Source organism: Gorilla gorilla, chromosome 19 (genome assembly GCF_029281585.2).
Source record: "Gorilla gorilla gorilla isolate KB3781 chromosome 19, NHGRI_mGorGor1-v2.1_pri, whole genome shotgun sequence".
Classification (NCBI taxonomy): Eukaryota; Metazoa; Chordata; class Mammalia; order Primates; family Hominidae; genus Gorilla; species Gorilla gorilla.
In genome coordinates this window covers 112,009,366-112,034,456 of record NC_073243.2, presented here as the reverse complement: position 1 = coordinate 112,034,456, position 25,091 = coordinate 112,009,366, and the positions used below count along the sequence as shown (strand labels likewise).

The window sequence follows — 25,091 nt, the reverse complement described above, 5'->3', positions numbered from 1 at the left end:
GCCACGTGGACTTCAGGACCGGCCTGAAGTTATTTTTAGATAAGCGACCTCTGGTGCCATGGACATCTTTTCCTAACCTTGTCAGGCCCTGGAGCTCCCTTTGCCCATGCCAGTGACCATCGGTCCTCAGAACGTGCAGTGGAAGTTGCTGTGGACAGTGCTCCCTGGTCTCTGAGGCCCTCTTTGTCCTGGTGTGGCCAAGGACTTCCCAGAAAACTGTGCTTAGCTGTGGCGGGAGGCACGGCCGGTCACGCAGCCTTCCTCGCGCCCTGGAGTGGGCAGGCCTGCTTGTGTTGTGCAGCAGCAGAACCCTTCCTGATTTCCAGGCTTTTCCTGGGGTGCAGTATCCCATCGCAGCATTTTCTCTGGTTACCCTCACGAGTTTCCTCCTGCGTTTGGTTCTTGATCTCCAGGGCCATCTCCCACGTCTTCCTTGGAAAGGGGCATCGTCATCGTTTTTGTACTTTGATGATTTTGAAAGATTTCCCATAGTAACTGTTAGGAAGTTGGCCTCAGAAGCAAAAATTCTTCTTTTGTCTTGGCCCCTATGAGCAAGTGTTCTGCTCTCAGATGAAGCAGGGAGGCTGCACTGGAGCTTGGTGGCCGGCAGGAGGGAATCACCAGGGTGGTGAAGCCTGTGAGATTTCTCCCCGGATGTCTCCGATGGGGCCACATGGCAGATTTCATAATCCACCGATTCGTTTTTTTAAGCCTTTATTGTTAACATCAACTGTGTGCCACGCTCAGAGACCTGAAGTGAAAAGGTGAGGAGGGCGTGCTCACATTCCAGCACTCACCACCCGGCACCGGGCCAGCTGACTCAGCACGTGCCGTTTAGGTTGCTGTAAACAGCCAGTGAGATTCTCCCCTCTGGTGGGCAGTGCGTGTCTGACAAAGGCAGTTGGGTGGAGAACAGTTCCTCCGCTGTGGTCCTTTGCCACTGTACCAGGCCCCCAAGAGCTGGGGGGAGCCCCGGGGAGCCTCAGCCTGTTGAGTGGGGGCAGCTGGTTTGTCCTCCGAGGTGGAAGAGGTGATTTCTGAGGAGGTCATGCTCCGCTTGGCTCGTTCACAGCATTTCAGAGAGTCCGAAAGAGGAGAAAGACCTTGGCAAGGGGTGGGCCCAAGGACGCTGGTGGCCTCATGTGGACTGACTTTCATGAACAGAAACTCAGAAACAGTTGCTGCTGGGTTTTGGCTTCTCAGATAAACATTCTTTTTGTAGTTCGTTTGTTCATCCCTCATTTTGCTGTCTGACTTTGCCTTTGTTTTCCCTTCACTATTACTGATGACCAAGGAAACTGGAAGTTAATTCCAGAGGCAGTGGGGTTGCTCCTGTTGTCTGTGCAGACTGGAGTTCCTCTGCCTCTGTCAGCATCTCCTCTGTCCTTCCCCAGCCTTGGCAGGAGACCAGTAATGATCTCTGTCCCCTGTGCACCCCAGTGATGGCCACCGTCCCCGTGCGCCCCAGTGAGGGCCACCATCCCCGTGCGCCCCAGTGAGGGCCGCCGTCCCCGTGCGCCCCAGTGAGGGCCTCTGTCCCCCGTGCACTCCCAGACAGGCAGTGTCCCTGTGGGCGTGTCCCAGGCTCTGTTCTCAGCAGGCTGGGCTCAGCCCTGGTGCAGGGAGTGAGGAGGTAGGAGTAGTAGGGACCAGAAAAAGTGGCAGCTGTTGACAACTCTGCCATCTCTTTCTGAATGTAATGGGAGGTCCTGTCTTTTCAGCTTGCAGGGAAGGAGGGTCCGAGGCAACTCCGCTGTTGCACATTTAGGGACCCCTGAACTTAAATGACAGAATGCCCTGACCACTCTGGAAGGCACTGTGTTCATGTTTGTGTGCTTGACTCTTGATCCGTAAAATGGCTGTTTGTGCAGGTCATTAACTGTGAGATTCAGACAGTAGGTGCACACGTCCCTGCGGAGATTCCAGCAGGACTGAAAACCAGTAGAAATATATCAGCACCCGGATCTTGCCTCCTGAGTCAGTAAGGATATGCCACAGTCACGAAGGCAGTGGGATTTCGAGGGAGGGAAGGGAAGGCAGCAGGCGGGGCGTGCCCTCCGGGGTGCCCGAACACACCTGCTGCATCCACACGTCTTCAGAGCCCTCTCCCTGTGGGAGGCCTTTTTCAGGACAGCCTCGGTGAACTGGAAACGGAATCCCAGCCCTTGGTGGCCCTGCAGTGACTTGGACCTTTCTGAGGTCACCCTGCCACTGTGTGCCCTTCAGTCCCTCCTGGCAGGTGGGGGCACATCCCCCAGCCACTCCTATTTCCTGACATTGACACTTTGTATAACTGGAAGCCTTCTGTGAAAATTTAGTTTTCAAAGCATTATCTGGTGATGGGCAACCCAGGGCAGCGAATCATTCAGAATTTTCTTATCTAGGCTAATAAACATAGTAAAATCAATAAGGACTTTGAAAGTAACTCCACTGGGTTCAGGAAACTGAGTGTGGCCGCCCTGTGGGGTGGTGTTTGGTGAGTGCTTCCCGGAGGTGAGTAGTTAATTCACAGGAGTGACTAATGGCAGCGTCCCACTCACTCCTCCTTCCGGGGTCATGGTCTCAAGGGGTCACTCCATGCACTGGGGATGTCAGCTCATTACAGAATGATATATTCGGGAAGTGTCTCAGTTCTGAGTGCCTTTGAGGGAATTTGCACTTCCGTTCCCACACAGCCTTGCATTGTGTGTGTTAGAGGCTGTGGGCCTTGGGCAGGAGGGGTGAGCATTGGCACATACCTCCCGTCTCTCCCAGCCTTCTCTGACTCCGACTTTCCCTTTTGAAGGCTACCGGCTCTCTGACCAGTTCCACGACATCCTCATTCGAAAGTTCGACAGGCAGGGACGGGGGCAGATCGCCTTCGACGACTTCATCCAGGGCTGCATCGTCCTGCAGGTGACAGAGTGGCTTCACGTGGGTTTGTGGTGGTGGTGGGAGGGGCTTGCTTGCCAGCGTGATGCACCTGACCTTCAATCTAAGGAGCTGGGCGTGTGTAGAATTAGTTTTTGGAGCTTATAAAAGTGAGTCTCATCTTTGGAGAAGTAGCTGGTTAGTGAATTGTGGACAAACATGTTTTCCTCCCCTTGGAAATGGCACAGAGCAGCCCATCTGCAAGACATGGTTTTTCAGTATCCGGTGGGTTATTTACATGTATGTTCTAGTGTTGTGGTTTTTTTTGTTTTTTGTTTTGTTTTGTTTTGTTTTGTTTTTGAGACCAAGTCTCGCTCTGTCACCCAGACGGGAGTGCAGTGGCACGATCCCGGCTCACTCCCACCTCTGCCTCCTGGGTTTAAGCGATTCTCCTGCCTCAGCCTCCCCAGTAGCTGGGATTACAGGTGACACCCAGCTAATTTTTGTATTTTTAGTAGAGACGGTTTTTTGCCATGTTGGCCAGGCTGATCTCAAACTCCTGACCTCAAGTAATCCGCCCACCTTAGCCTCCCAAAGTGCTAGGATTACAGACATGAGCCACCATGCCTGGCCAACTATGGTGTATTTTTACAAAAACTTTTATTCTGAGAAAATGGGCACGTTTTCTGTTGCGGTCATCACTGTGTCCTGCCGTCTGTGTGTGAGGTCAGCTGTGGAGCCTGTGGTCGCTTGGGCCGCCCTCAGTGGGGTCTCCGAGCTCTTCCCGTGCACACCAGTGTCTGCAGGAGCTCGTAATGCACCCTGACCTGCAAGGCAAGCTCCTTGGTGGTGTCTCTCCTGCCGGGCTCTGTTTGAGACTCACGGGAGATGGAGAGCAGGGCTCAGAGGACCCGCCTGGGAGCTCCACACAGACCTCTGCTGCTGTTCGCAGGTGGTGATCCAGGTCTGTACCCAGGTTCCTCAAGGTCCTGTCTTGTTGGCCTTGGAATTCAGTGAGAGATAGGAACAGCATGGGGTTTTTAGAAATAATGTGGAAATTTGGAAAACGTTCCCAAATTGTTTATTCTGTATAATAATTAAGATGCTAGATCTGTAAAAGTGAGTTTCCTCTGATTTGGCATGGATGCATCAGTCCCTGTTCTTCAGGGATTTGTTGGAGAACCAGGTCTGTGAACATGGAAGCTTCAAAACTCTACAGTTGGGGACCCTTTCCTGCCCCTGCCTCTTGGGGTTCCTGCCAGGTTGGATGACATTTTTACAGTGTTCTCTGAACACTTTCAAAAAAGTGTAGGCTGGGCCTGGTGTCGCATGCCTGTAGTCCCAGCTACTCAGGAGGCTGAGGCAGGAGAATCACTTGAACCCGGGAGGTGGAGGTTGCAGTGAGCCAAGATCACACCACTGCACTCCAGCCTGGGTGACAGAGCCAGACCCTGTCTTAAAAAAAAAAAAGAAAAGAAAAAGGGAAAAGATGCAGTGTGAAATCTCGTTCTGTGTCTGAATTGCCGTAGGGCTCAGATCTTCATTTGAGGTTCTGAGTCTGAATTGCCGTAGGGCTCAGATCTTCATTTGAGGTTCTGAGTCTGAATTGCCGTAGGGCTCAGATCTTCATTTGAGGTTCTGAGTCTGAATTGCCGTAGGGCTCAGATCTTCATTTGAGGTTCTGAGTCTGAATTGCCGTAGGGCTGAGATCTTCATTTGAGGTTCTGTGTCTGAATTGCCGTAGGGCTCAGATCTTCATTTGAGGTTATGTTCTATAAGTTAACGTTGATCTTGTGTGAGCTTTCAGTAGCTGGAGTAACACAGGCGGCCTCACAGCGACCTCTCCAGTGCCTTCCAAGGCACATCTGCAGCCAGCGTAGCTCCTCCTGGGAGATGCCTCCTCAAGGCCCTGCTCCAGACCACGTGGGGAGGGCCTGACAGCCAATTCCCAGGCTGTCCCCACCCTTGGAGAGTGACCCTAAACGCTAGACAGATGGGGAATGGGAAAGAAAAGAAAGCTGCAGACCTCAAGTTAAAATTCCCTCAAAAACGTTTTTATTTATCTGCTTTTTCTGAAAGGGTAAAGGCTTTTTGAAAATTATTTTCTAACAAATGAACACTTTTAGAAACCCTAGAAAAACACCAAGTATTCAAAATAGAAAGAAAAATTACCCATTACTCTTTAAGCCAGCATTATCCATTGCGGTGCTTTTGGAGTTTGGTGAGGCCGTAGCCTCTGCCAAGTCAAGGAGCCCGGTGGTGGCTGTGGCATTCCTGCAGGGTTTTTTTTTTTTTTTCTTTGAGATGGAGTCTCGCTCTTGTCACCCCAGCTGGAATGTGGTGGTGTAAACAGCTCACTGCAGCCTCAACCCTGAGGCTCAAGCGATCTTTCTGCCTTGGCCTCCTGAGTAGCTGGGATCCCAGGCGAGAGTCACCACACCCTGTCCACGTTCCTGCAGGTCTTGATATGCGATGACTGCTGTGTCTTCCCTTGCCACATTTTCTTCTTCTTCTTTTTTGAGACAGACCCTTGCTCTATCACCCAGGCCAGAGTGTGGTGGTGCGAACATGGCTCACTGCAGCCTCGACCCTCAGGCTCAAGCGATCCTCACGCCTTGGACCCCCAAAGTGCTGGGGTCACAGGCGAGGGTCACCATGCTGGCCTGAATCTTCAGGGTATTTTACGGTTGAAGTGTCACTTACTTAACCATCCCTGTTACAAGAGTGTAGGTGGTCACCCTGTCTCTGCCGCTGACCTGGCCTGGACCCTCGGCTGTTAGAGGGAGGGGTGGGCCGGGCTGGAGGAACCTGAAGCCCTCGTGATGTCACAAGCCCATCTGGCTGGGCATCCCCTGCTGTGTCCTGAGCTGCACGTGGCCCAGGTGGCCCCCACAGCAGAGGCGAGCCACTGGAGGGTGGAGGGCTTCCATGGGACGGTCTTCAGGGGGAGAAGGAAGGGCCCAGGCCCCCAGGAGACTCAGGAGACCAGGGCCTGGGGTCAGGGGCTCAGTCAGGGGCTCAGCCAGGGCTGGATGTAGCAGAGCCAGCCCTGCAGCCCTGTGTTCTTCATTCTTCGCACTCCCACCGTCCGTGTGAACAGCTCCAGCCCCACCTGCGCCTCCCTGTGCTGGGCTCCATCAGGGAGCCCAGAAGACGTGTGTGCTTCTGAAATTGGGTCCCTACAGGCCTTTGTCCCAGTGCACCTTGCTCCTTCCGTTTACTATCGAGATTTAAATGCCTGTTTTCTCCCCAGAGGTTGACGGATATATTCAGACGTTACGACACGGATCAGGACGGCTGGATTCAGGTGTCGTACGAACAGTACCTGTCCATGGTCTTCAGTATCGTATGACCCTGGCCTCTCGTGAAGAGCAGCACAACATGGAAAGAGCCAAAATGTCACAGTTCCTATCTGTGAGGGAATGGAGCACAGGTGCAGTTAGATGCTGTTCTTCCTTTAGATTTTGTCACGTGGGGACCCAGCTGTACATATGTGGATAAGCTGATTATTGGTTTTGCAACTGTAATAGTAGCTGTATCGTTCTAATGCAGACATTGGATTTGGTGACTGTCTCATTGTGCCATGAGGTAAATGTAATGTTTCAGGCATTCTGCTTGCAAAAAAATCTATCATGTGCTTTTCTAGATGTCTCTGGTTCTATAGTGCAAATGCTTTTATTAGCCAATAGGAATTTTAAAATAACATGGAACTTACACAAAAGGCTTTTCATGTGCCTTACTTTTTTAAAAAGGAGTTTATTGTATTCATTGGAATATGTGACGTAAGCAATAAAGGGAATGTTAGACGTGTGGTCTGCCTTCAGCTTTTCAAATCAAATAGGTCCAAGAACCAGGCCCCATGCCCTGGTCCTCCAGACAGTCAGTGTTAGATGTGCTGGCATGCCTGGGACCTCCCAGGGTACTGGGCACCTTCTGGAACATTGTCCAGCCCAGCGTGCACAGCTCTGCTTGTGAAAATGCAGAGGGACTGTCTCACCCTCTGTTCAGGAGGTTAAATTTCATAAGACTGCTCCTTTTGGATGAAGAAATCCAATTTGGTATAGCAGGTTGTGCATTTCCATCATTAATGATTTAGCCGTGCTGTGCCCTGCAGTCTCTGCATGTGGCCTGCAGCATGTGTCCACCCAGCGCATCCTGCTCACCTTGGTCCACTGCCAGCGCTGCCCGGTCCGCCTCCCTGCCTCACTGTGCAGCGCCGGGCCCTCCTGGGTTGACACTCCCGAGCCCCAGCCTCATTCTCCAGACGCTTCCCTTCCACGGTGATGCGTCTGGTTTTGGGGCTGCAGCCTCTGGTCTCAGAAAGCCTGCTCCTTCCACACAGTTGTGCATGACTTTTCTCTGTTCGTTTTGGTCTCTTGGGATCTTCTACCCGTTCAAACCCCTGCTCGGTGTGTTGAGGGGTGAGGGGCAGGGAGCATGGTTTCCTGGAAAAAGCCCCCAGTCTCTTAAGCTGGGCAGGTGTGCTGTCGGGGGTGGGGACTGGGGCTGCTTCTGTGCTCCAGATGAGACCTCCCCCACTGCCCACCTGCACTTGGCCTGGGGCCCTCTGGATACGAATCCCTCTGGAGCAGGCACTCCAGGCTCCCTGGGGATGGGAGGGAGAGGGATGTGGGCTTGGGGGTCTGGCTGCTCCCTCATGACCTCAGTCATGGGGATCCCAGGGCAGTCTCTGAGGATCCCCAGCAATCCACGCCGGGTGCCTCCCTAGACCTTGACTCCCCCATGACTCTGCAGCAGATGACCCCAAGTTCCACTCCATGAGGTCAACTTCCTTGTCCAGGCCCCAAGCTCCCAATTCCATGAGGCCTTCCTCACCCAGGCCTCCACGGCCAGGCGCCCAGCGACTTCTCCCTCGCCTCATGGGCACCTGGACTCAGTGTCCAGTAGCTGCACCCACCCCACCCTGGGAGCTGCCCTCACTCCTCCTTTAGCCTTAGGCCTGTGAGGTCTCTGTGCTTGGGGTGAGGGCAGCTGCTGCGGCCACCCTGCAGCCCTCCCAGCCACGTCTCCAGGCCCTTGCCCGTGCTGTCTCCTGTGCAGTGGGCAACCCCCACCCCACACCTGCAGCTTCTCTGGCCTCTGGATTCCTACCTGGGTCAGGGAAGCCTGCTACTCTGGAGGAGCTTTCAGCCCTGGTGAGACACCTGCCCCCAGGCACATGTCTCCATGGATGATACGGGCCAACAGTTGATACCGAGGCCGATGTGCCCATCCTGTGGATCAGCTGCCGGGGAAGGAATATTGTGTGTGGCGGTTAGCTCCATACTCCTAGAAAGCAGGTGAAGGCCAGGTGAGACGGAGACTTTCACAGAGAAAAGTCAGATTGTGGATGATTTTCCTTCCTTCCTTTTCACAGCAATGAGAGGTTCCTCTGATGAAGATAAAGTGTGTTTCTCAGCATCTCACTTGTGTGTGGGACAGATGCACAGGTCGGTGGTATGCTCAGGTGTGTGGCAGATTCACAGGTGTGAGGTACACTCAGGTGTGTGGTGCAGGTACCCTCAGGTACTCTGCACGTGGCTGCCATGGGGGCTCCTGTTTGCTGCAGACTCGGGGAGGCTGCCTTGGAGAGGGGCCTCCATGGAGACGCACAAGAACAAAAGCCGCTGAAAATTCCGGAGCAGAAGTTCTTCAGCAGAGGGTGAGGAGGGCGGTGGGGCGGCTGCACCGCACGCTTGGAGGACCAGCAGGGGTAGAGCGCTGGACAAACGCATGTCAGGCCGGCCTGCTGGCAAAGGAACCCCTGGATGCAGAGAGCCTGTTGGGCTGGTGGGCTGTGGCTGTTGGGAGGGACGTTTCCCCGGGGAGCTCCCAGCTGCCAGGAGTCAAGGGAGGCAGTGAGGAGCCTCTCAAAGCTGGAGGTGTGGAGGGGGGGAACTCCCCTGCTCTCCTGGCGCGAGTCACTGATACAAAACTGGGGGTCCCTGGAGGGCAGTGAGCTTACGAGTTGTGGAGGATTCTCTGTGGAGGGGGAACCCGCAGGGGAGCAGGGCTGCCGTGCCCCCTGCCCAGCCACACTGCCAGCACAGACCCCATCCTCAGGCGCCTGCAGGGAGGCCACCCACGCCTTCCTGGGTGAGGGAAGCCCCTGAGCCAAACCTCACTGCACTCTGAGGCCCCAAGGGCCAGGCAGCTGCACACAGCCTGAGCCACGTGGGGGCAGTGCGGCTGCACCACAGAGCTCTCGGGAGCTGCTGACTGACTGGGAGGACCTGCCCGACACAGCCATGGGATTTATAGCCTCAGAGAGAAGACCACAGAAAGACGGGCCTTCGCCCTTTCAGCTCTCCCTTGTCAGGCAGGCTGTGCCCTGTGAAACTTCAGAGCCTGGGTTTGGGGGTGGAGGGGGTGGACAGCTGACCAGGTGCCTGGCGCAGGCCCAGCGTGGTGAGGCTGGGCCGGGGAGGCCAGGCCAGGCCAGCGGCCACGACCACCCACCAGGGACCCTCAGCGTCACTTGACCCCTGGTCCCAAGACCCAAGACAGCAGGACATGGGGGCACAGCCATCTCTGGGGGCCCCTCCCTTCCCCACTTTCCCCAGGACAGCAGGACATGGGGGCACAGCCATCTCTGGGGGCCTCTCCTTCTCCCCGCTCTGGGTCCTCAGTCATCAGTGCAGACATGGAGGCGCAGGTGCACGCCGTCCACCCTCACCTGGGGCCCCTGGCCCATGCCTCCCCACCCTCCCTACCCTGATCTCCCCCCACAACCCTACACCTCCCCCCACAACCCTGCACCTCCCCCAACAACCCTTCAACTCCCCTCTCACCCTGCACCTCCCCCCATCGTGTACCTCCCCCCTTCACCCTCCACCTACTCCCAACCCTGCATCTCCCCCCAACCCTGCACCTCCCCACATCCTTCACCTCCCTCCTCACCTGGCACCTCCCCCCATCCTTTACCTCCCCCCTCACCCTGCACCTCCCTTGCCCTGCACCTCCTCCCTCCCTCTCCCCCTCACCCTGCACCTCCTCCCCTCCACTCCCCCTCAGCTCTCCCCCACCTTCCACCTCCCCCCTCCACCTCTCCCCTCACTTCCCCCCTCAACTCCCCCCTCACCCTCCACCTCCCGCCCTCACCCTCCACCTCCCCTCCACACCCTGCACCTCCCACCCTTACCCTGCACCTCCCACCCTTACCCTGCACCTCCCCCATCTTTTACCTCCCCCCCCTGCATTTCCCCCCAACCCTGCACCTCCCCCCATCCTTCACCTCCCCTCTCACCCTCCACCTCCCCCCTCACCCTCCACCTCCCCCCCACACCCTGCACCTCCCCCTCCCCCTGCACCTCCCGCCCTCACCCTGCACCTCCCCCCATCCTGTACCTCCCCCCCACCCTCCATCTCCCCCCAACCCTGCACCTCCCCCAATCCTTCACCTCCCCTCTCACCCTCCACCTCCCCCCTCACCCTCCACCTCCCCCCCACTCCCTTCACCTACCCCCTCACCCTCCACCTCCCCCCCTCACCCTGCGGCAAGCAGAGAGCTGACTCCAGCACAGTGAACTTGGAATGATGGAATGCACCCTGGAAGCAGGAGCTCTGACGGGCGCCACCGTGACTGTGCCCAGCAGGGAGCTCCCTTGTGGTTTTTAACAAAAGACGAAATTCCCCAGGTCCTTCTCTGTCCTACAGGAGAAACTGGTGTGGGAGAGGGAACCCAGGAGTGACCAGGGCTGCCCAAGCGGCTCCCTGTGAGGCATCAACGCTGGAGACACAGCAGTCATGGGGAACCCGGGAAACCCAGCCGCCATCAGAGAGCCAGAGAGCCGCAGGCGCCTGTGCGGGGTCCTGGCCTGGCCCCGAGGGGTCAGCACACCCCTGTCTGCCTCTGAGGTCAGGGCCCTGGGGGCTCCTGACCTGGCCTGCCTGTGGGAGGCAAAGGTGAGGACAGGAGGGGGCAGTCACGGTCACCACTCCTGGAGGCCCATGAAGAGCAGCTTTGCCCCTACACTTCTGTGAAGCCAACTTGGGCCTGTTTGGGAGGGGCCTGGCGCTGCAGCCGGCCGTGGGCACCTGCCGTGTGGCCGTCCACTGGAGGCCAAGTCCAGCTCATATGGCTCTGGGGACCCACCGCACCAGACTCCAGTGTGGGGGTACCCGGAGCTGGGGGTGGGTCCTCGGAGGCTTCCAGTCCTGCCCCAGCTGCCATCCCTGCCAGGTGTTAGCGCCTCTGGTTCAGAGTCCCGAGAGGACCAGTGGCCCAGGAGAAAGGGGTGTGTCTCCAGCTGCTGGGAGTGTGGGTGGGAGCCAGAGGGCTCAATGACAGTGGGGACAGCAAGTCCGGACTGGAGGGAGGAGACCTCCTGAACAGGGTCCCCAGCACAGAGGCAGAAAGGAGACTCTGTGACTGGGGGTGTCAGCTGCATCTGGACCTTCGTGGTGGGGAGGGAGGCACGCCCAATAGCCCGTCTGAACGGGAGGTGGCTCAGGGATCCCCCATTGTGCTGGTGGGGTGCCCAGAGACTCCAGGACTCCACGTGGGGCTCTGCCTACTAGACCCTGAGACTTTAGGGGCAGTGGCTCCCACGGCAGGGTCATCCTTTTTCTGCACAGTCCCACTGGCTGCCCCAGGTCCTGCAGAGACCTGAGACTTTGGGGACAAGCACAGGGGACAGGTGGGCGTGGATGGCCTGTGCTGGTCAAGGGCAGTGGGAAGGAAGGAGGAGCAGTTTCTTTCTGTACCCAGGAAATAGAGTAACAAAGTGTCTCATTCCAGTTGGTTCTGGTGGGACAGGGTAGGTGGAAGGGAACCCGTGCTTGCTCTGAGACATGGGGGTGCTGTCTTCACATGCAGGGGGACTGCGGCTCACCACCATCACAGTCTACCCACAGGTTCTTATTTTAACAGATCACAAAGGGACTATGTGCTTCTTGCAAAAATTTACAGGAATTGTAGACTTTTCAAAAAGTAAAAAGAAATTGAAGTTCACCTGTAACCTCAGAGTTATCCAGCTACACATTTTCTGTGCATAATTCACTTTACAAAAATTGGATCAAGATACAACTAATGATTTTTAAAAATACAGCAATATAGTTGCACATTGTTCCATATCAAAAAATAAATGTGTGCACCCAGGGCTCCTGGCTGTCTCAGTGGCATAGTGGCTCATGCCTGTAATCCCAACACTTTGGCAAGCCGAGGTGGGTGGATCACCTGAGGTCAGGAGTTCGAGACCAGCCTGGCCAAGATGGCAAAACCAGTATCTCCTAAAAAAAAAAAAAAATTAGCCGGGTGTGGTGGCGCGCGACTGTAATCCCAGCTACTTGGGAGGCTGAGGCACGAGAATCGCTTGAGCCCTGGAGGCAGAGGCTGCAGTGAACTGAGATCGCACCACTGCTCTCAGGCCTGGGTGACAGAGCAAGACTCTGTCCCCAAAAAGCCCATTTACTCAGCCCACATTTTTGAGCCTCTGCTATTCGACAGGAACCAGAGGTGAGCAGAGCCGACTTGGTGACCCCTGGGGACAGAGCGGCAGAACTCAGCAATTCTGGGCTGCCCTGCAGGAGCTACACCCGGGGAGGGGCGGTGGCCACTTGGGGGCAGGGTGGGCTTCTCAGCTGCGCCCACCCCACCTTGAGAGCTGTGTCTGGAAAAGAGACTTCCTGAGCCGACAGCAGACAGCGAGTGCAAAAGCCCCAAGGCCCGCACGCCTTATTCAGAGAACAGCAGGAGGCGCGGGGCGGGTTGGGGGCGTCAGGGAGACGGGGTTTGACTGAGAACCTGGGGGCGCCAGTGACAACCTCGGCCGCGTTGCTGAAAACCGACCTTGCGGGATGAGGAGGGCGCGGTTCCCCCGGCTGGGATGGGGACCGCGGATGCTGAGGAACGGACTCCAGGGACCACCGACTCCATGGCCGGCCCCAGCGAGGGCGAGAACGGGTGGAAGCCGGCCAGGGTCTGTGGAGACGTCAGGGTGCGAGGCCAGGCTGAGGGTGTCCCCAGGGATCCCCTGAGGGTACAGGGAATTCAGCCAGGGCCTGCGCGCCCGGACGGAGGACTACAGGGGGCCAAGGACCACCGGGAGGGGGAAGGAGAAGGTGCAGCCCGAGGTCGGAGGGGCCGGCGGGCGCGCAGAGGGCGCGGGGTGAGCCCTAAGGACCTGCAGGCAGGACCCTGCTCTCGACCGCGCGGTCCCAGGTGCCGACCAGCGGGGTGGGCGCGGCAGGGGCGCCCAGGGCCGCGCACCTGCCGCGTGGGACCCTGAAATGCCCAGGACGAAGAACGTGGCACGGACGACCCTGCCGTGCCTGGCGCGCGTCCGCTTCCTGGGAAGCTCAGGATCCAAAAGTATCTTAATATTCTCTATAATTCGCCAAAAACCATGACTCCTTTTACATTTTCGAAACGACCTCATGGGGCAGGCGAGGGGGGACACGCTCTCCTCACTTTACCTGTTCGGGTCTACACCGCCCGGCTCTAGGGCCAGCAGCTCAGCACAGCCAGCCGCGAGCGCTGGGGAGGGGACGGGGGCGCAGGAAGAACCGGGGGACCCTGGGCGCACACAGACCCCAGGGGGAACGCAGCGCCTGGAGGGGCTCAGCGCGCGACCCCCGCCTCGGGGCACGGAGACTCCGGGGGATCACTGGGACGCGAAGGGCGCAGGGCGGACCCCAGGGAAACCGGATGGCGTCTCGGGTTCTCCAGGGCAGCTGGGGCAGCCGGACCCGAGACAGCCGGACCCGCGGGCGCCCTCTGCCGCCTCCCGGCCCTGGGTGCTGCGGGGCGGGGCGGGGCAGGCGGCTCGCGTGCCGGGGTGGGGCAGTCCCTGGAGCCGCCGCGGGTCCCCGGGATGCGAGCGCCGGCACCCGCCGCCACAGCTCCTGGCCAGGGCGCGCTGCCCCGCGGGTGCGCCTGAGCCTCCGCGCCCCGCAGGCCCTGGGTAAGTGTCCTGGGCGCCCCCGCAGGCCCCCGCCGCGTGCCTCCCGCAGTGGAGACGGGATGCGCTCCCGGGTGTGGGGCTGAGGGACGGGCGCCGGCGTCGGGACCCTCCTCACGCCGCATCCTCGCGTCGCCAGGCCCGGCGGCCCCGGGACGGGGCGGACACTCTGGGGTGCGGCTGGCTGGTCTCACTTAAAACTCGGACCTCGGAGGGAAGCCGCGGCGCGTCCACGGTTCGTGGTCCTCAGCGTCCCCTCGAGAGTGTTCTGAGCCCTCACTCCCCGGGCGTTCCGTGCGGGCCGCGCTCCCTGGGGCTGGGCGGGTGCGGGCGGCCGAGCGGGGCCCCGCTGTCGGGCCGAGGGCGCCAGGTCCGGGGGGCCTCACCCCTGGGAAAGGCCCATGTTCAGGCTTGGTTTCAGTAGCACCCAGAAGTGTTTTCACTGAAGTCTTATTTTGAGCGGCCAGAATTCCCAGACCGGATGCCCTGAGAGAGCGATGTGGAGCTTGGAGTCCATGCTGGGACCCCTTCTGGGGAGGGGTCGCCATGGGCGCGTGACAGGCAGGGGCCGCCCTCTGACCTCTTCTGGGACGCCGGAGGTCAGAGACCTTGTGCAGAAGCGTCCCACGGGCCTGTCCCACGGGCCTGTCCGGCTGTGGCCTCCGGGATGTCAAGGGCAGGCAGGGACGGGCTTCCTCCCTGGACCTGTGCGCTCGCACAGGCTCTCGTCTGCGGGGTTCTTGCAGAAGGGTGGGCGTGTGCGCGCATTCTCCAAACGCCACCCCCACGGGGCCTCACAGCCGCCCTGGCCTGGCAACTGTCACCCATTTTACGAACGAGGACATCAAGGTAGGTCACTCATCCAGCCTCTCAGAGCAAGTGACTGGTGGCGTTTGGACTCGGGCCGGGTGTGTCATACCCATCCCGCACAAAGCCGGGGCTCGATGCGGCCCCAGAGTCGCTGAAAAGCCACAAGTAACAAGAACTGGAGAACGTAGGATGCTGACCCGGCGGACGCCACCGCCTGGGGAGCCGCTTCGACGGGGTGGACGCCACCGCCTGGGGAACGGCTTTTATTTTTGTTTTCTTACTTATCTGTATTTTCTAAAATGAACAGATACGAGTTTTACCACAGTAGAAAGGTTCTTAGAAAAATTCAGATTTCTCAGAGAAATGCTGTCAGCTCACAGCCTGGTGGGGTTGGGAGGCCCACAGATGGCCCTGGCCGACCCCTCTGTCCCGTGTGGGACCTGCCTGTGAGCAGCACCCAGGAGTCTGTCGAGGCCCCACCCGTGGTCCCCGGCTGAGCCCCTGGCTGCAGTGGGTAGGGTCCTCCCCTGTCCCCCAATTACCTATGAGGCAGCTTCGACCTGTGTCCCAGGCAGAGAAGAACGCTGCCGTCAGGAGGCCGGGAACAGCTGAGTCTTGCTCACAGGGGCATTTCTGTGGGGAGTTTGGTCCAGTCCAAGGGAGGCTCCATCTGTTGAGGTGAGTTCATGAGCATTTTGTAAAATGGAACAACCTATTGTAATAGCATCCATCCTCCTGTATTTAGGCTAGGTACGGCAAGAACTGAGACACACTTCCCCAACACCCCCTCGCATCTCTGCCAGTAGGGCCAGGAAGTTCAGATATGCTCAGGTGACCACCTGAACTCCACGAGGCTTTTCTCTAAAGTATTATCAGCAACTGTTTCTCAAACTACTTTATCTTGATCCTTGTGCCAAATTATTTATTTCCTGCAACTGTGAGGCCCCCTCCTTCATGTGGCCTGGTGTTCCCGGGAGCAGGCCTTGTGATCGGAGGGAGACGGCTTGTTGCTTAACAGGGTCTTCCCACCTCGTTCACCCGTGCTGGGTGCTGAGATGCCGGGGGAGGGGGAGGCAGCTGTGGTTCCAGCCGTCGTCATTTGCAATGCAGTTGGAGAGATGCCGCTGGGTGGCCCTGAACAGTGTTAAGTGGTTAATACGACACAGAAGCGGGAAAGCACCATGTGGTCTGGAGTGATCAGGCATTGAAGGAGACTCAACGGAGCTCCTTGAGGAGGAGAGTCGGCTCACAGACAGGCAGGAATGAACAGGCCGACCTGCTAGGGGCTGATGACTCGGGTAGGAAAGACTTGGCGGCCCTGAAACACCTTGCCTAGCTCGCTCTTCCTTCCTTCCTTCCTTCCTTCCTTCCTTCCTTCCTTCCTTCCTTCCTTCCTTCCTTCCTTCCTTTCTTTCTCTCTCTGTCTCTCTTTCTCTCTCTCTCTCTTTCTTTCTTTCTTTCTTTCTTTCCTTTTCTTTTGAGACAAGAGTCTTGTTCTGTCACCCAGGCTGGAGTGCAATGGCACCTTCTTGGCTCACTGCAACCTCTGCCTCCCAGGTTCAAGCAATTCTCCTGCCTCAGCCTCCCAAGTAGCTGGGACTACAGGTGTGTGCCACCGCACTTGGCTAATTTTTGTATTTTTGGTAGAGACAGGGTTTCACTGTCTCTACCAAATGTTGGCCAGGCTGGTCTCGAACTCCTGACGTCATGCTCTCCCCGCCTCGGCCTCCCAAAGTGCTGGGATTACAGACATGAGCCACCACGCCCAGCCGCCTAGCTGTTTCAATGCGATGAGTTATAGCCAAAGGTGCTTCCACTTGGAATTTTTTTTTAATAAAAATATATTCATTTATATAAAAAAATTAAAAAAAAAAAGAACTGAGGCACAAGCAAAACGTGAAACTGGGCCAGGTGTGGTGGCTCACACCTATAATCCCAGCACCTTGGGAGGCTGAGGCGGGTGGATCACCTGAGGTTGGGAGTTCGAGACCAGCCTGACCAACATGGAGAAACCCTGTCTTTACTAAAAAAAATACAAAAATTAGCCGGGTATGGTGGCCTATGCCTGTAATCCCAGCTACTCGGGAGGCTGAGGCAGGAGAATTGCTTGAACCTGGGAGGTGGAGGTTGTGGTGAGCCAAAGTCGCACCATTGCACTCCAGCCTGGGCAACAAGAGTGAAACTCCGTCTCAAAAAAACAAAAACAAAAAAAAAAAAATGAAAAACCCGAAACTGGTTATTCAGGGGGCACTGGCTGTGGGGAGGGGGCAGGCAGGCCAGCTCCTTGGATTTCCTCTGGGCCCCTCCCCCACACCGACCACAGGGAATATTTATCTGCTTCTGGTGATTTTTACCAGAACCTTTGATTTTAGAGCCGTTCCACAGCACTGAGCTGGAGACACGCAGGAGAATGTGGCTTTGCCCAGGCCTTGCAGGGCGAGTAGTCACTGGTGTGTGAGGCTGAGGAGGGCAACGAGGCTTCCGTCTCAATTCCAGCTACTCGGAAGGGAGTTTGGGATTTTGGGGACAAGAAGGATCTGCACTAGCCCCACCTCCGACGACATCCCCTGCCCCCCTTCATCTTCCCAGCTGTCCCGCCACCCCCCGACCCGCTCTTGCCCTGTGGCTCTGCACTCATTTGGGGACGAGGGTTGGTCAGGCTGGTGGTGCCAGGGCTCAGGGTCTTCTGGGGCTGGTGTAGGTCACCCTATCCCCTTTACCTTCCTTGACCTCAAGGGGTGGTCGAGTGGGTTTGCTCTATGCCCGGCCCGCCTTGGGGTGCTGGGAACCGTCTCTGGCCTGTTCTCCCCACCAGACTGGGGCCAGGCTTGGGTGCGGCTTGGGCGTTTCCTGTTTGAGTCGAAAGGCCTTGCAGTTCTGATGGGATGTCCTTGCATGCTGGCCTCCAGCCACCAAGTGCCCAACCTGGTTTCTGGGAGAAGTGCACTGGGCCAGACACGTGACCATGATGCAGAGGAGGCTGGGCATCCCACAGCACCTCGGGGGGAGGGCTGGACCCTTCCGAAGCATCCGTCCCACCCTCCGCACCACCTCCGCCCACCCACCGGCATCTGTCCCTGCTCCAATCTGCCATTTGCTTTCTTTCTTAACATTCCACATATTTCGCTTATATTTATTTGTAAATTTGTGTCCTATGTGTTACATGGTGTTTGTTTTTTGTTTCTTTTTTTCTTTTCTTTTTTTGAGATGGAGTCTAGCTCTTGTTGCCCAGGCTGGAGTGCAGTGGCGTGATCTTGGCTTACTTCTACCTCCACCTCCTCAGTTCAAGCGATTCTCCTGCCTTAGCCTCCCGAGTAGCTGGGATTACAGGCACCGGCCACCACACCTGGCTAATTTTTGTATTTTTAGTAGAGACGGGGTTTCGCCATGTTGGCCAGGCTGGTCTTGAACTCCTGACCTCAGGGGATTCCCCTGCCTCAGCCTCCCTAAGTGCTGGGATTACAGGCGTGAGCCACTGCGGCCGGCCTCTTTGTATTTTCTCGTTGAGGCAAAATGCACATAACATCAAACTAACCATTTAAAAGTGAACAGTTCCGGGGCATTTAGTACATTGACGAAGTTGTGCAGCCACCGCCTCTCTCTAGCTCCAAAACATCTTCATCGCCTCTGGCAGTGCTCACCCACCAGGAAGTCACTCCCCAGTCCCTGCTCCCAGGTCCTGGCTGCCACGAACCTTTTTATCTGAGTTTGCCTACTCAGGATATACCATGCAATGGGGTCAGTGTGTGTCCTTCTGTGTCCAGCTTCTTTCACGCATCACAGCGTTTTTAGGGTCCATCCATGTGGCAGCACGTGCCAGGGCTTCCTTCCTTTTCATGGCTGAATAGTATTTCATCTTCTGAAGATACCACATTCTGTTTACTGATCCCTCAGCTGATGGACATTTAGGTTGTTTGCATTTTTTGGCTACTGTGAATTATGATGGGCATTTGTATGCAGGGTTCTGTTAGAACAAATGCTTTCACTTCTGTTAGGTGTGTACCTAGGAGTGGAGTTACTGGGTCATATAGTGATTCTGTGTTTAACTTTTTGAGGAAACACCACACTTTTCCACAGCAGGTGCACCATTTTACATTTTCACCAGCAATGCACCAGAAACAGTTCCAACTTCTCCATAGCCCCACTGACCCTTGTTATGTTCCATCAAAAAAAATGATAGCTGGCCCGGCGCATGGTTCACGCCTGTAATCCCTGCACTTTGGGAGGCTGAGGCAGGCGGATCACTTGAGGTCGGGAGTTCAAGACCAGCCTGACCAATATGGTGAAACCCCATCTCTACCAAAAATACAAAAATTAGCCAGGCATGGTGGCACGCGCCTGTAGTCCCAGCTACTCAGGAGGCTGAGGCAGGAGAATCTCTTGAACCCGGGAGGTGGAGGTTGCAGTGAGCTGAGATTGAGCCATTGCACTCCAGCCGTGGCAACAGAGCGAGACTCTGTCTCAACAACAACGGCAACAACAACAAGAAGCCATCCTAGTGGTATAAATGGTATTGAATTATGGATTTTTGTTTACTTGCATTTCCCTAATGCTTTACAGTTCTGAGCATTTTTTCATGTGTTGAATGGTGTGTATCTTCTTTGGAGAAATGTCTCCTCAAGTCCTTTGCCCATTTTTTAAATTGTACACATTTATGGGGTACATGTGTAATTTTGTTACATGCATAGATTGCATAGTGATCAAGTCAAAGTTTTTAGGGTGTCCATTACCCAAATAATGTACATTGTACCCCTTAACTAAAATCTCATCAGCCAGGCCCTCGTCACCCCCTCACCCTTCCAGGTCTCTGTCGTCCATCATTCCACTCACTACGTCCGTGCGTATACAAATTCAGCACCTACTTGTGAGTGAGAACACGTGACATTTGACTTTCTGTGCCTGGCTTGTTTCACTTAATGACCTCCAGTTCCATCCATGTTGCTGCAAAAGACATGATTTCATTCTTTTTTTATGGCTGAATAATATTCAATTGTGTATATATACCACATTTTCTTTTGATTAATCCACTGATGGGAACTTAGGTTTATTCCATCTCTTTGCTATTGTGAATAGTGCTGCAATAAACATATGAGTGCAGGCGGCTTTTCGATATATTGATTTCTTTTCCATTGGGTATAGACCTAGTAGTAGGACTGCTGGATTAAATAGCGGTTCTATTTTATTTTATTTTATTATTATTATACTTCAAGTTCTAGGGCACATGAGCACAATGTGCAGGATTGTTACATATGTATACATGTGCCATGCTGGTGTGCTGCACCCATTAACTCGTCATTTAGCATTAGGTATATCTCCTAATGCTATCCCTCCCCCCTCCCCCCACCCCACAACAGTCCCTGGTGTGTGATGTTCCCCTTCCTGTGTCCATGTGTTCTCATTGTTCAATTCCCACCTATGAGTGAGAACATGCGGTGTTTTTTTTTTTGTCCTTGCGATAGTTTGCTGAGAATGACGGTTTCCAGTTTCATCCATGTCCCTACAAAGGACATGAACTCATCATTTTTGATGGCTGTGGCAGTTCTATTTTTGATTCTTTGAGAAATCTCCATGCTGTTTTCCATAGAGGCTGTACTAGTTTACATTCCCGCCAATAGTGTATGAGTTCCCTTTTCTCTGCATCCTCACCAACATCTGATTTTTTTTTTTTTTTTTTTTTTTTTGAGATGGAGTCTCCCTCTGTCGCCCAGGCTGGAGTGCAGTGGTGCAATCTCAGCTCACTGCAACCTCTGCCTCCTGGGTTCAAGCAATTCTCCTGCCTCAGCCTCAGAGGCACCCACCACCATGCCAGCTAATTTTTGTATTTTTAGTAGAGATGCAGTTTCACCATGTTGGTCAGGCTGGTCTCCAACCCCTGACCTCAAGTGATCCACCCACCTCGGCCTCCCAAAGTTCTGGGATTACAGGCATAAGCCACTGCACCTGGCCGTCTTTTTAATAATAGCCATTCTGACTGGGGTAAGATGATATCTCATTGTTGTTTTAATTTGCATTTCTCTGATGATTAGTGATGTGGGGTATTTTTTCATATACCTGTTGGCCATTTGTATCTCTTCTTTTAAAAACTATCTATTCATGTCCTTTGCTTACTTTTTAATGGGATCACTTGGGTTTTTTTTGGTTTTTTTTTTTGTTGTTGTCGTTCAATTGTTTGAGTTCCTCGTATATTCTAGTTACTACTTCCCTGTTGGATGAAGAGTTTGCAAATATTTTCTCCCATTTAACAGGTTACCTTGTCACTCTGTTTATTCTTTCTTTTGCTGTGCAGAAGGTTTTTCATTTAAGTCCCATACTATAGTCTGTGGTGTAATTTGAAATCGTGTAGTGATATGGTTAGGTTTTGTGTCCCCACCCAAATCTCATCCTGAATTATAATCCTCAGGTGTTTAGGGAGAGACCTGGTGGGAAGTGATTGGATTATGGGGGCAGTCTCCTCCATGCTGTTCTCATGACAGTGAGTGAATTCTCAGAAGATCTGATGGTTTGATAAATGGTAGTTTTTCCTGCGCTGACACACACACCTCTCTCTTTTTTGGTCCTTATGAATTTTAGGATTATTTTTCTTTTTCTCTTTCCTTCTCCTCCTCCTTCTTCTCTCTTTTTTGCTTCGAGATGGGATCTTGCTTTGTCACCCAGGCTAGAGTGCATTGGCACATAGCTCACTGCAACCTCGAATTCCTGGGCCCAAGAGATTGTCTGGCCTCTGCCTCCTGAGTAACTGGACTATGGGTGTGTGCCACCATGCCTGACTAATTTTAAATTAAAATGTGTTTTTGTAGAGATGGGGTCTCACTGTGTTGCTCAGGCTGGTCTCAAACTCCTGGCCTCAAGCAATCTTCTGCTTTGGCCTCCCAAAGTGCTAGGATTACAAGTGTGAGCCACCATGCCCAGCCTGAGATTGTTTTTTCTAATTCTGTGAAAAATTACTTTGGTATTTTGATAGGGATTACACTGAATCTATAGATTGCCTTGGGCAGTGTGGTCATTTTAACAATGTGAATTCTTCTGATCTATGAACATGGATGTTTTCCTGTTTGTGTCATCTACAATTTTCTTTCATCAGTGTTTTGTAATTTTCCTTGTAGAGTTTTATTCGCAGGTATTTTTTAATGGCTATTGTAAATGAGATTGTCTTCTTGATTTCTTTCTCAGCTAGATCATTATTGGTGTAAAGAAATGCTACTGATTTTTATATTTGGCTTTTGTATTCTACAACTTTACTGAATTAACTTATGAAATCTAAGAGGTTTTTTTTGGTAGAATCTTTCGGTTTTTTTAGATATAAAATCATATTGGCAGATAGGAATAATTTGACTTCCTCTTTTCCAGTCTGAATGCCTTTTATGTACTTTCTCCTGCCTGATCGCTCTGGATAGGACTTTCAGTATTATATTGAATAGGAGTGGTGAAAGTGGGCATTCTTGTCATGTTCCAGTTCTTAGGGGAAATGCTTTCAACTTTTCCTCATTCAGTATGATGTTAGCTGTGGGTCTGTAATAAATAGCCTTGATTATTTTGTGGTATGTTCCTTCTGTGCCTAGTTTTTTGAGGATTTTTATCATTAAGGGATCTGAAATTTATTAAAGGCATTTTCTGCATCTATTGAGTTGATCGTATGGTTTTTGTCCTTGATTCTGTTTATGTGATGTATTACATTTACTAATTTGCATATGTTGAACCATCCTTGCATCCCTGATACAAAGCCTACTTGATTGTGGTATATTATCTTTCTGATGGGCTGTTGGATTCAGTTAGTTAATATTTTGTTGAAGATTTTTTTTGAGACAGGGTCTCACTCTGTCACCCAGGCTGGAGTACAGTGGCACCATCTTGGCTCACTGTAACCTCTGCCTCCTAAGTTCAAGCAATTCTCATGCCTCAGCCTCCCGAGTAGCTAGGATTACAGGTGCACACCACCATGCCCTGATAATTTTTGCATTTTTAGTAGAGACAGCATTTTGCCGTGTTGGGCAGGCTGGCCTCAAATTCCTGGCCTCAAGTGATCCACCTGCCTTGGCCTCCCAAAGTGGGATTACGTGTGAGCCACTGTGCGCCGCGGAGGATTTTTGAGTCTATGTTCATCAGGGATATTGGTCTGTAGTTTTCTTTTTCTGTTGTGTCTCTGTCTGATTTTGGTATCTGGGTGATATGGGCCTTCTAGAATGAGTTAGGGAGCATTCTCTCCCACTCAATTTTTTGGAACAGTTTCAGGAAGATTGGTCTTAGTTCTTTTTTTGCATGTTTGGTATAATTCAGCATTTTTTATTTTTTTTTTTTGAGACAGAGTCTCGGTCTGTCACCCAGGCTGGAGTGCAATGGTGTGATCTCGGCTCACTGCAAGCTCCGTCTCCTCCCAGGTTCATGCCGTTCTCTTGCCTCAGCCTCCCGAGTAGCTGGGACTACAGGCGCGTGCCACCATGCCCAGCTAATTTTTGTATTTTTAGTAGAGACAGGCTTTCACCATGTTGGCCAGGATGATCTTGATCTCTTGACCTCGTGATCCACCCGCCTCGGCCTCCCAAAGTGCTGGGATTACAGGCATGAGCCACTGCGCCTGGCTGGTTGTGAGCTTTTCTTTTGGGGGAGGTTTTTAATTACTGATTAAATCTCACTTTTCATTACTTATCTGTTCAGGTTTTCTATTTATTCCTGGTTCAGTCTTGGGAGATTGTACGTTTCCAGGAATTTATCCATTTCCTCTAGGTTTTCTAATCTGTGAGCATATAGTTGTTCATAATAGTCTCTGATGATCTTTTGTATTTCTGTGGTATTAGTTGTAATGTCTCCTTTTTCATTTCTGATTTTGTTTATTTGGGTCTTCTCTCTGTTAGTCTAGCAGTCTCTATTTCATTTAGCACTGCTCTGGTCTTTGTTATTTCCTTTCTTCGGCTAATTTTGGTTTGGTTTGTTCTCGCTTTTCTAGTTCTTTGAGGCACATAATTAGATTGTTAATTTGTAATCTTTCTACTTTTTTGATATAGACATTTAATTCTATAAACCAGGGGTCCTCAACCCCCAGGCCTCGTACCGGTACCCGTCCATGGCTTGCTAGGAACCGGGCCAAACAGCAGAAGTGAGTGGTGGACGGGTGAGCATTACCACCTGAGCCCTTCCTCCTGTCAGATCAGCAGCAGCATTAGATTCTCATAGGAACACAAACCCTATTGTGAACTGCGCTTGCGAAGGATCTAGGTTGCACGTTCCTTATGATAATCTAATGCCTAATAATCTGAGGTGGAACAGTTTCATCCCAAAACCATCCCTACCGACATCTGCAGTCGGTGGAAAAATTGTCTTCCACAAAACCAGTACATGATGCCAAAAAGGTTGGAGACCACCGCTATAAACCTCCCTCTTAGCACTGCTTTTGCTATATCCCATAGGTTTTTAAACTATGTCGTGTTTAATTTTCATTTGTTTCAGCAATTTTTAAATTTCCATCTTAATTTCTTTGTTGACCCAGGAGCATATTGTTTAATTTCCATGTATGTATAGTTTCCAGAGTTGCTCTTGGTATTTATTTATGATTTTATTCCACTGTGGTTTGAGAAGATACTTAATATAATTTTAATTTTTAAACATTTGTTGAGAGGAAGAGGAGGAGAAGGAGGAGGAAGAAGAGGAAAAAAAGAAGAAAGAAAAATCTGTTAAGACTTTTTTTTTTTTTTTAAGGCAGAGTCTTGCTCTGTTGCCCAGGCTGGAGTGCAGTGGCGTGATCTTGGCTCACCACAACCTCCACCTCTTGGGTTCAAGTGATTCTCCTGCCTCAGCCTCCTGAGTAGCTGGGACTACGGATGTGCACCACCATGCCCAGCTAATTTTTGTATTTTTAGTACAGATGGTGTTTCACCATGTTGGCCAGGCTGGTCTCGAACTCCTGACCTCATGATCCACCCGCCTCAGCCTCCCAAAGTGCTGGGATTACAGGTGTGAGCCACTGCACTTGGCCAAGACTTGTTTACTGGCATAATATATGGTCTGTCTTGGAGAATGTCCCATGTGCTCATGAAAAGAATGTATCTTCTGCAGTTGTTGGGGAGAATATTCTATAATGTAAATGTCTGTGGAGGCCTAAAGTCCCGTTGAAAAGATCCCGTTGAAATCCCATGTTTCTTTGCTGATTTTCCATTTAGCTGATCTGTCTAATGCTATGAGTAGTGTGTTGAAGTCCCCACTGTTACTGTATTGCTCTCTCTCTCTCTTTAGTTCTAGGAATATTTGTTTTATAAATCTGGGTGCACCAATGTTGGATGCATATGTATGTAGAATTGTTTTATCCTCTTGCTTAATTGATCCCTTTATCATTATATAATGAATGACCTTTGTCTTTTTTTTTTTTTTTTTTTTTACTGTTTTTGGCGTAAAGTCTGTTTTATGTGATATGAGTATAGCTACTGCTGTTTGCTTTTGGTTTCCGTCTGTGTGGAATGTATTTCCCCACCCCACCCCCCGCCTTTACTTTCAATCTGTATGTGTCTTTTTAAAAAAATAGAGACAGGGTCTCGCTATGTT

At 52.9% G+C, this 25,091-nt stretch overlaps 2 protein-coding genes across 6 annotated transcripts in view; both read left to right on the top strand.

Moving 5' to 3' along the window:
* PDCD6 (programmed cell death 6) overlaps positions 1–6,661 on the top strand; it is a 42,938-nt gene extending 36,277 nt beyond the window's left edge. For both annotated transcript variants that reach the window (XM_004059098.4, XM_019013265.3), the window contains exons 5-6: positions 2,786–2,895; positions 6,104–6,661. In XM_004059098.4, coding sequence (XP_004059146.3) covers positions 2,786–2,895; positions 6,104–6,202 — 209 coding nt within the window. In that variant the 3' untranslated portion in view covers positions 6,203–6,661. The remainder of the gene's footprint in view (positions 1–2,785; positions 2,896–6,103) is intronic.
* Positions 6,662–13,615: 6,954 nt separating this feature from the next.
* AHRR (aryl hydrocarbon receptor repressor) overlaps positions 13,616–25,091 on the top strand; it is a 115,031-nt gene continuing 103,555 nt past the window's right edge. Inside the window, exon 1 of one of the 4 annotated variants that reach the window (XM_055367781.2) lies at positions 13,616–13,754. Coding sequence is in view for 1 of the 4 variants with exons in the window: in XM_063700888.1 (XP_063556958.1) it covers positions 14,419–14,600 (182 nt within the window). In the remaining 3 variants the exon portion in view is untranslated. Of the gene's footprint in view, positions 13,755–14,367; positions 14,601–25,091 lie in introns of those variants that run through there. The other 3 variants (XM_063700890.1, XM_063700888.1, XM_063700889.1) reach the window with 3 other exon arrangements.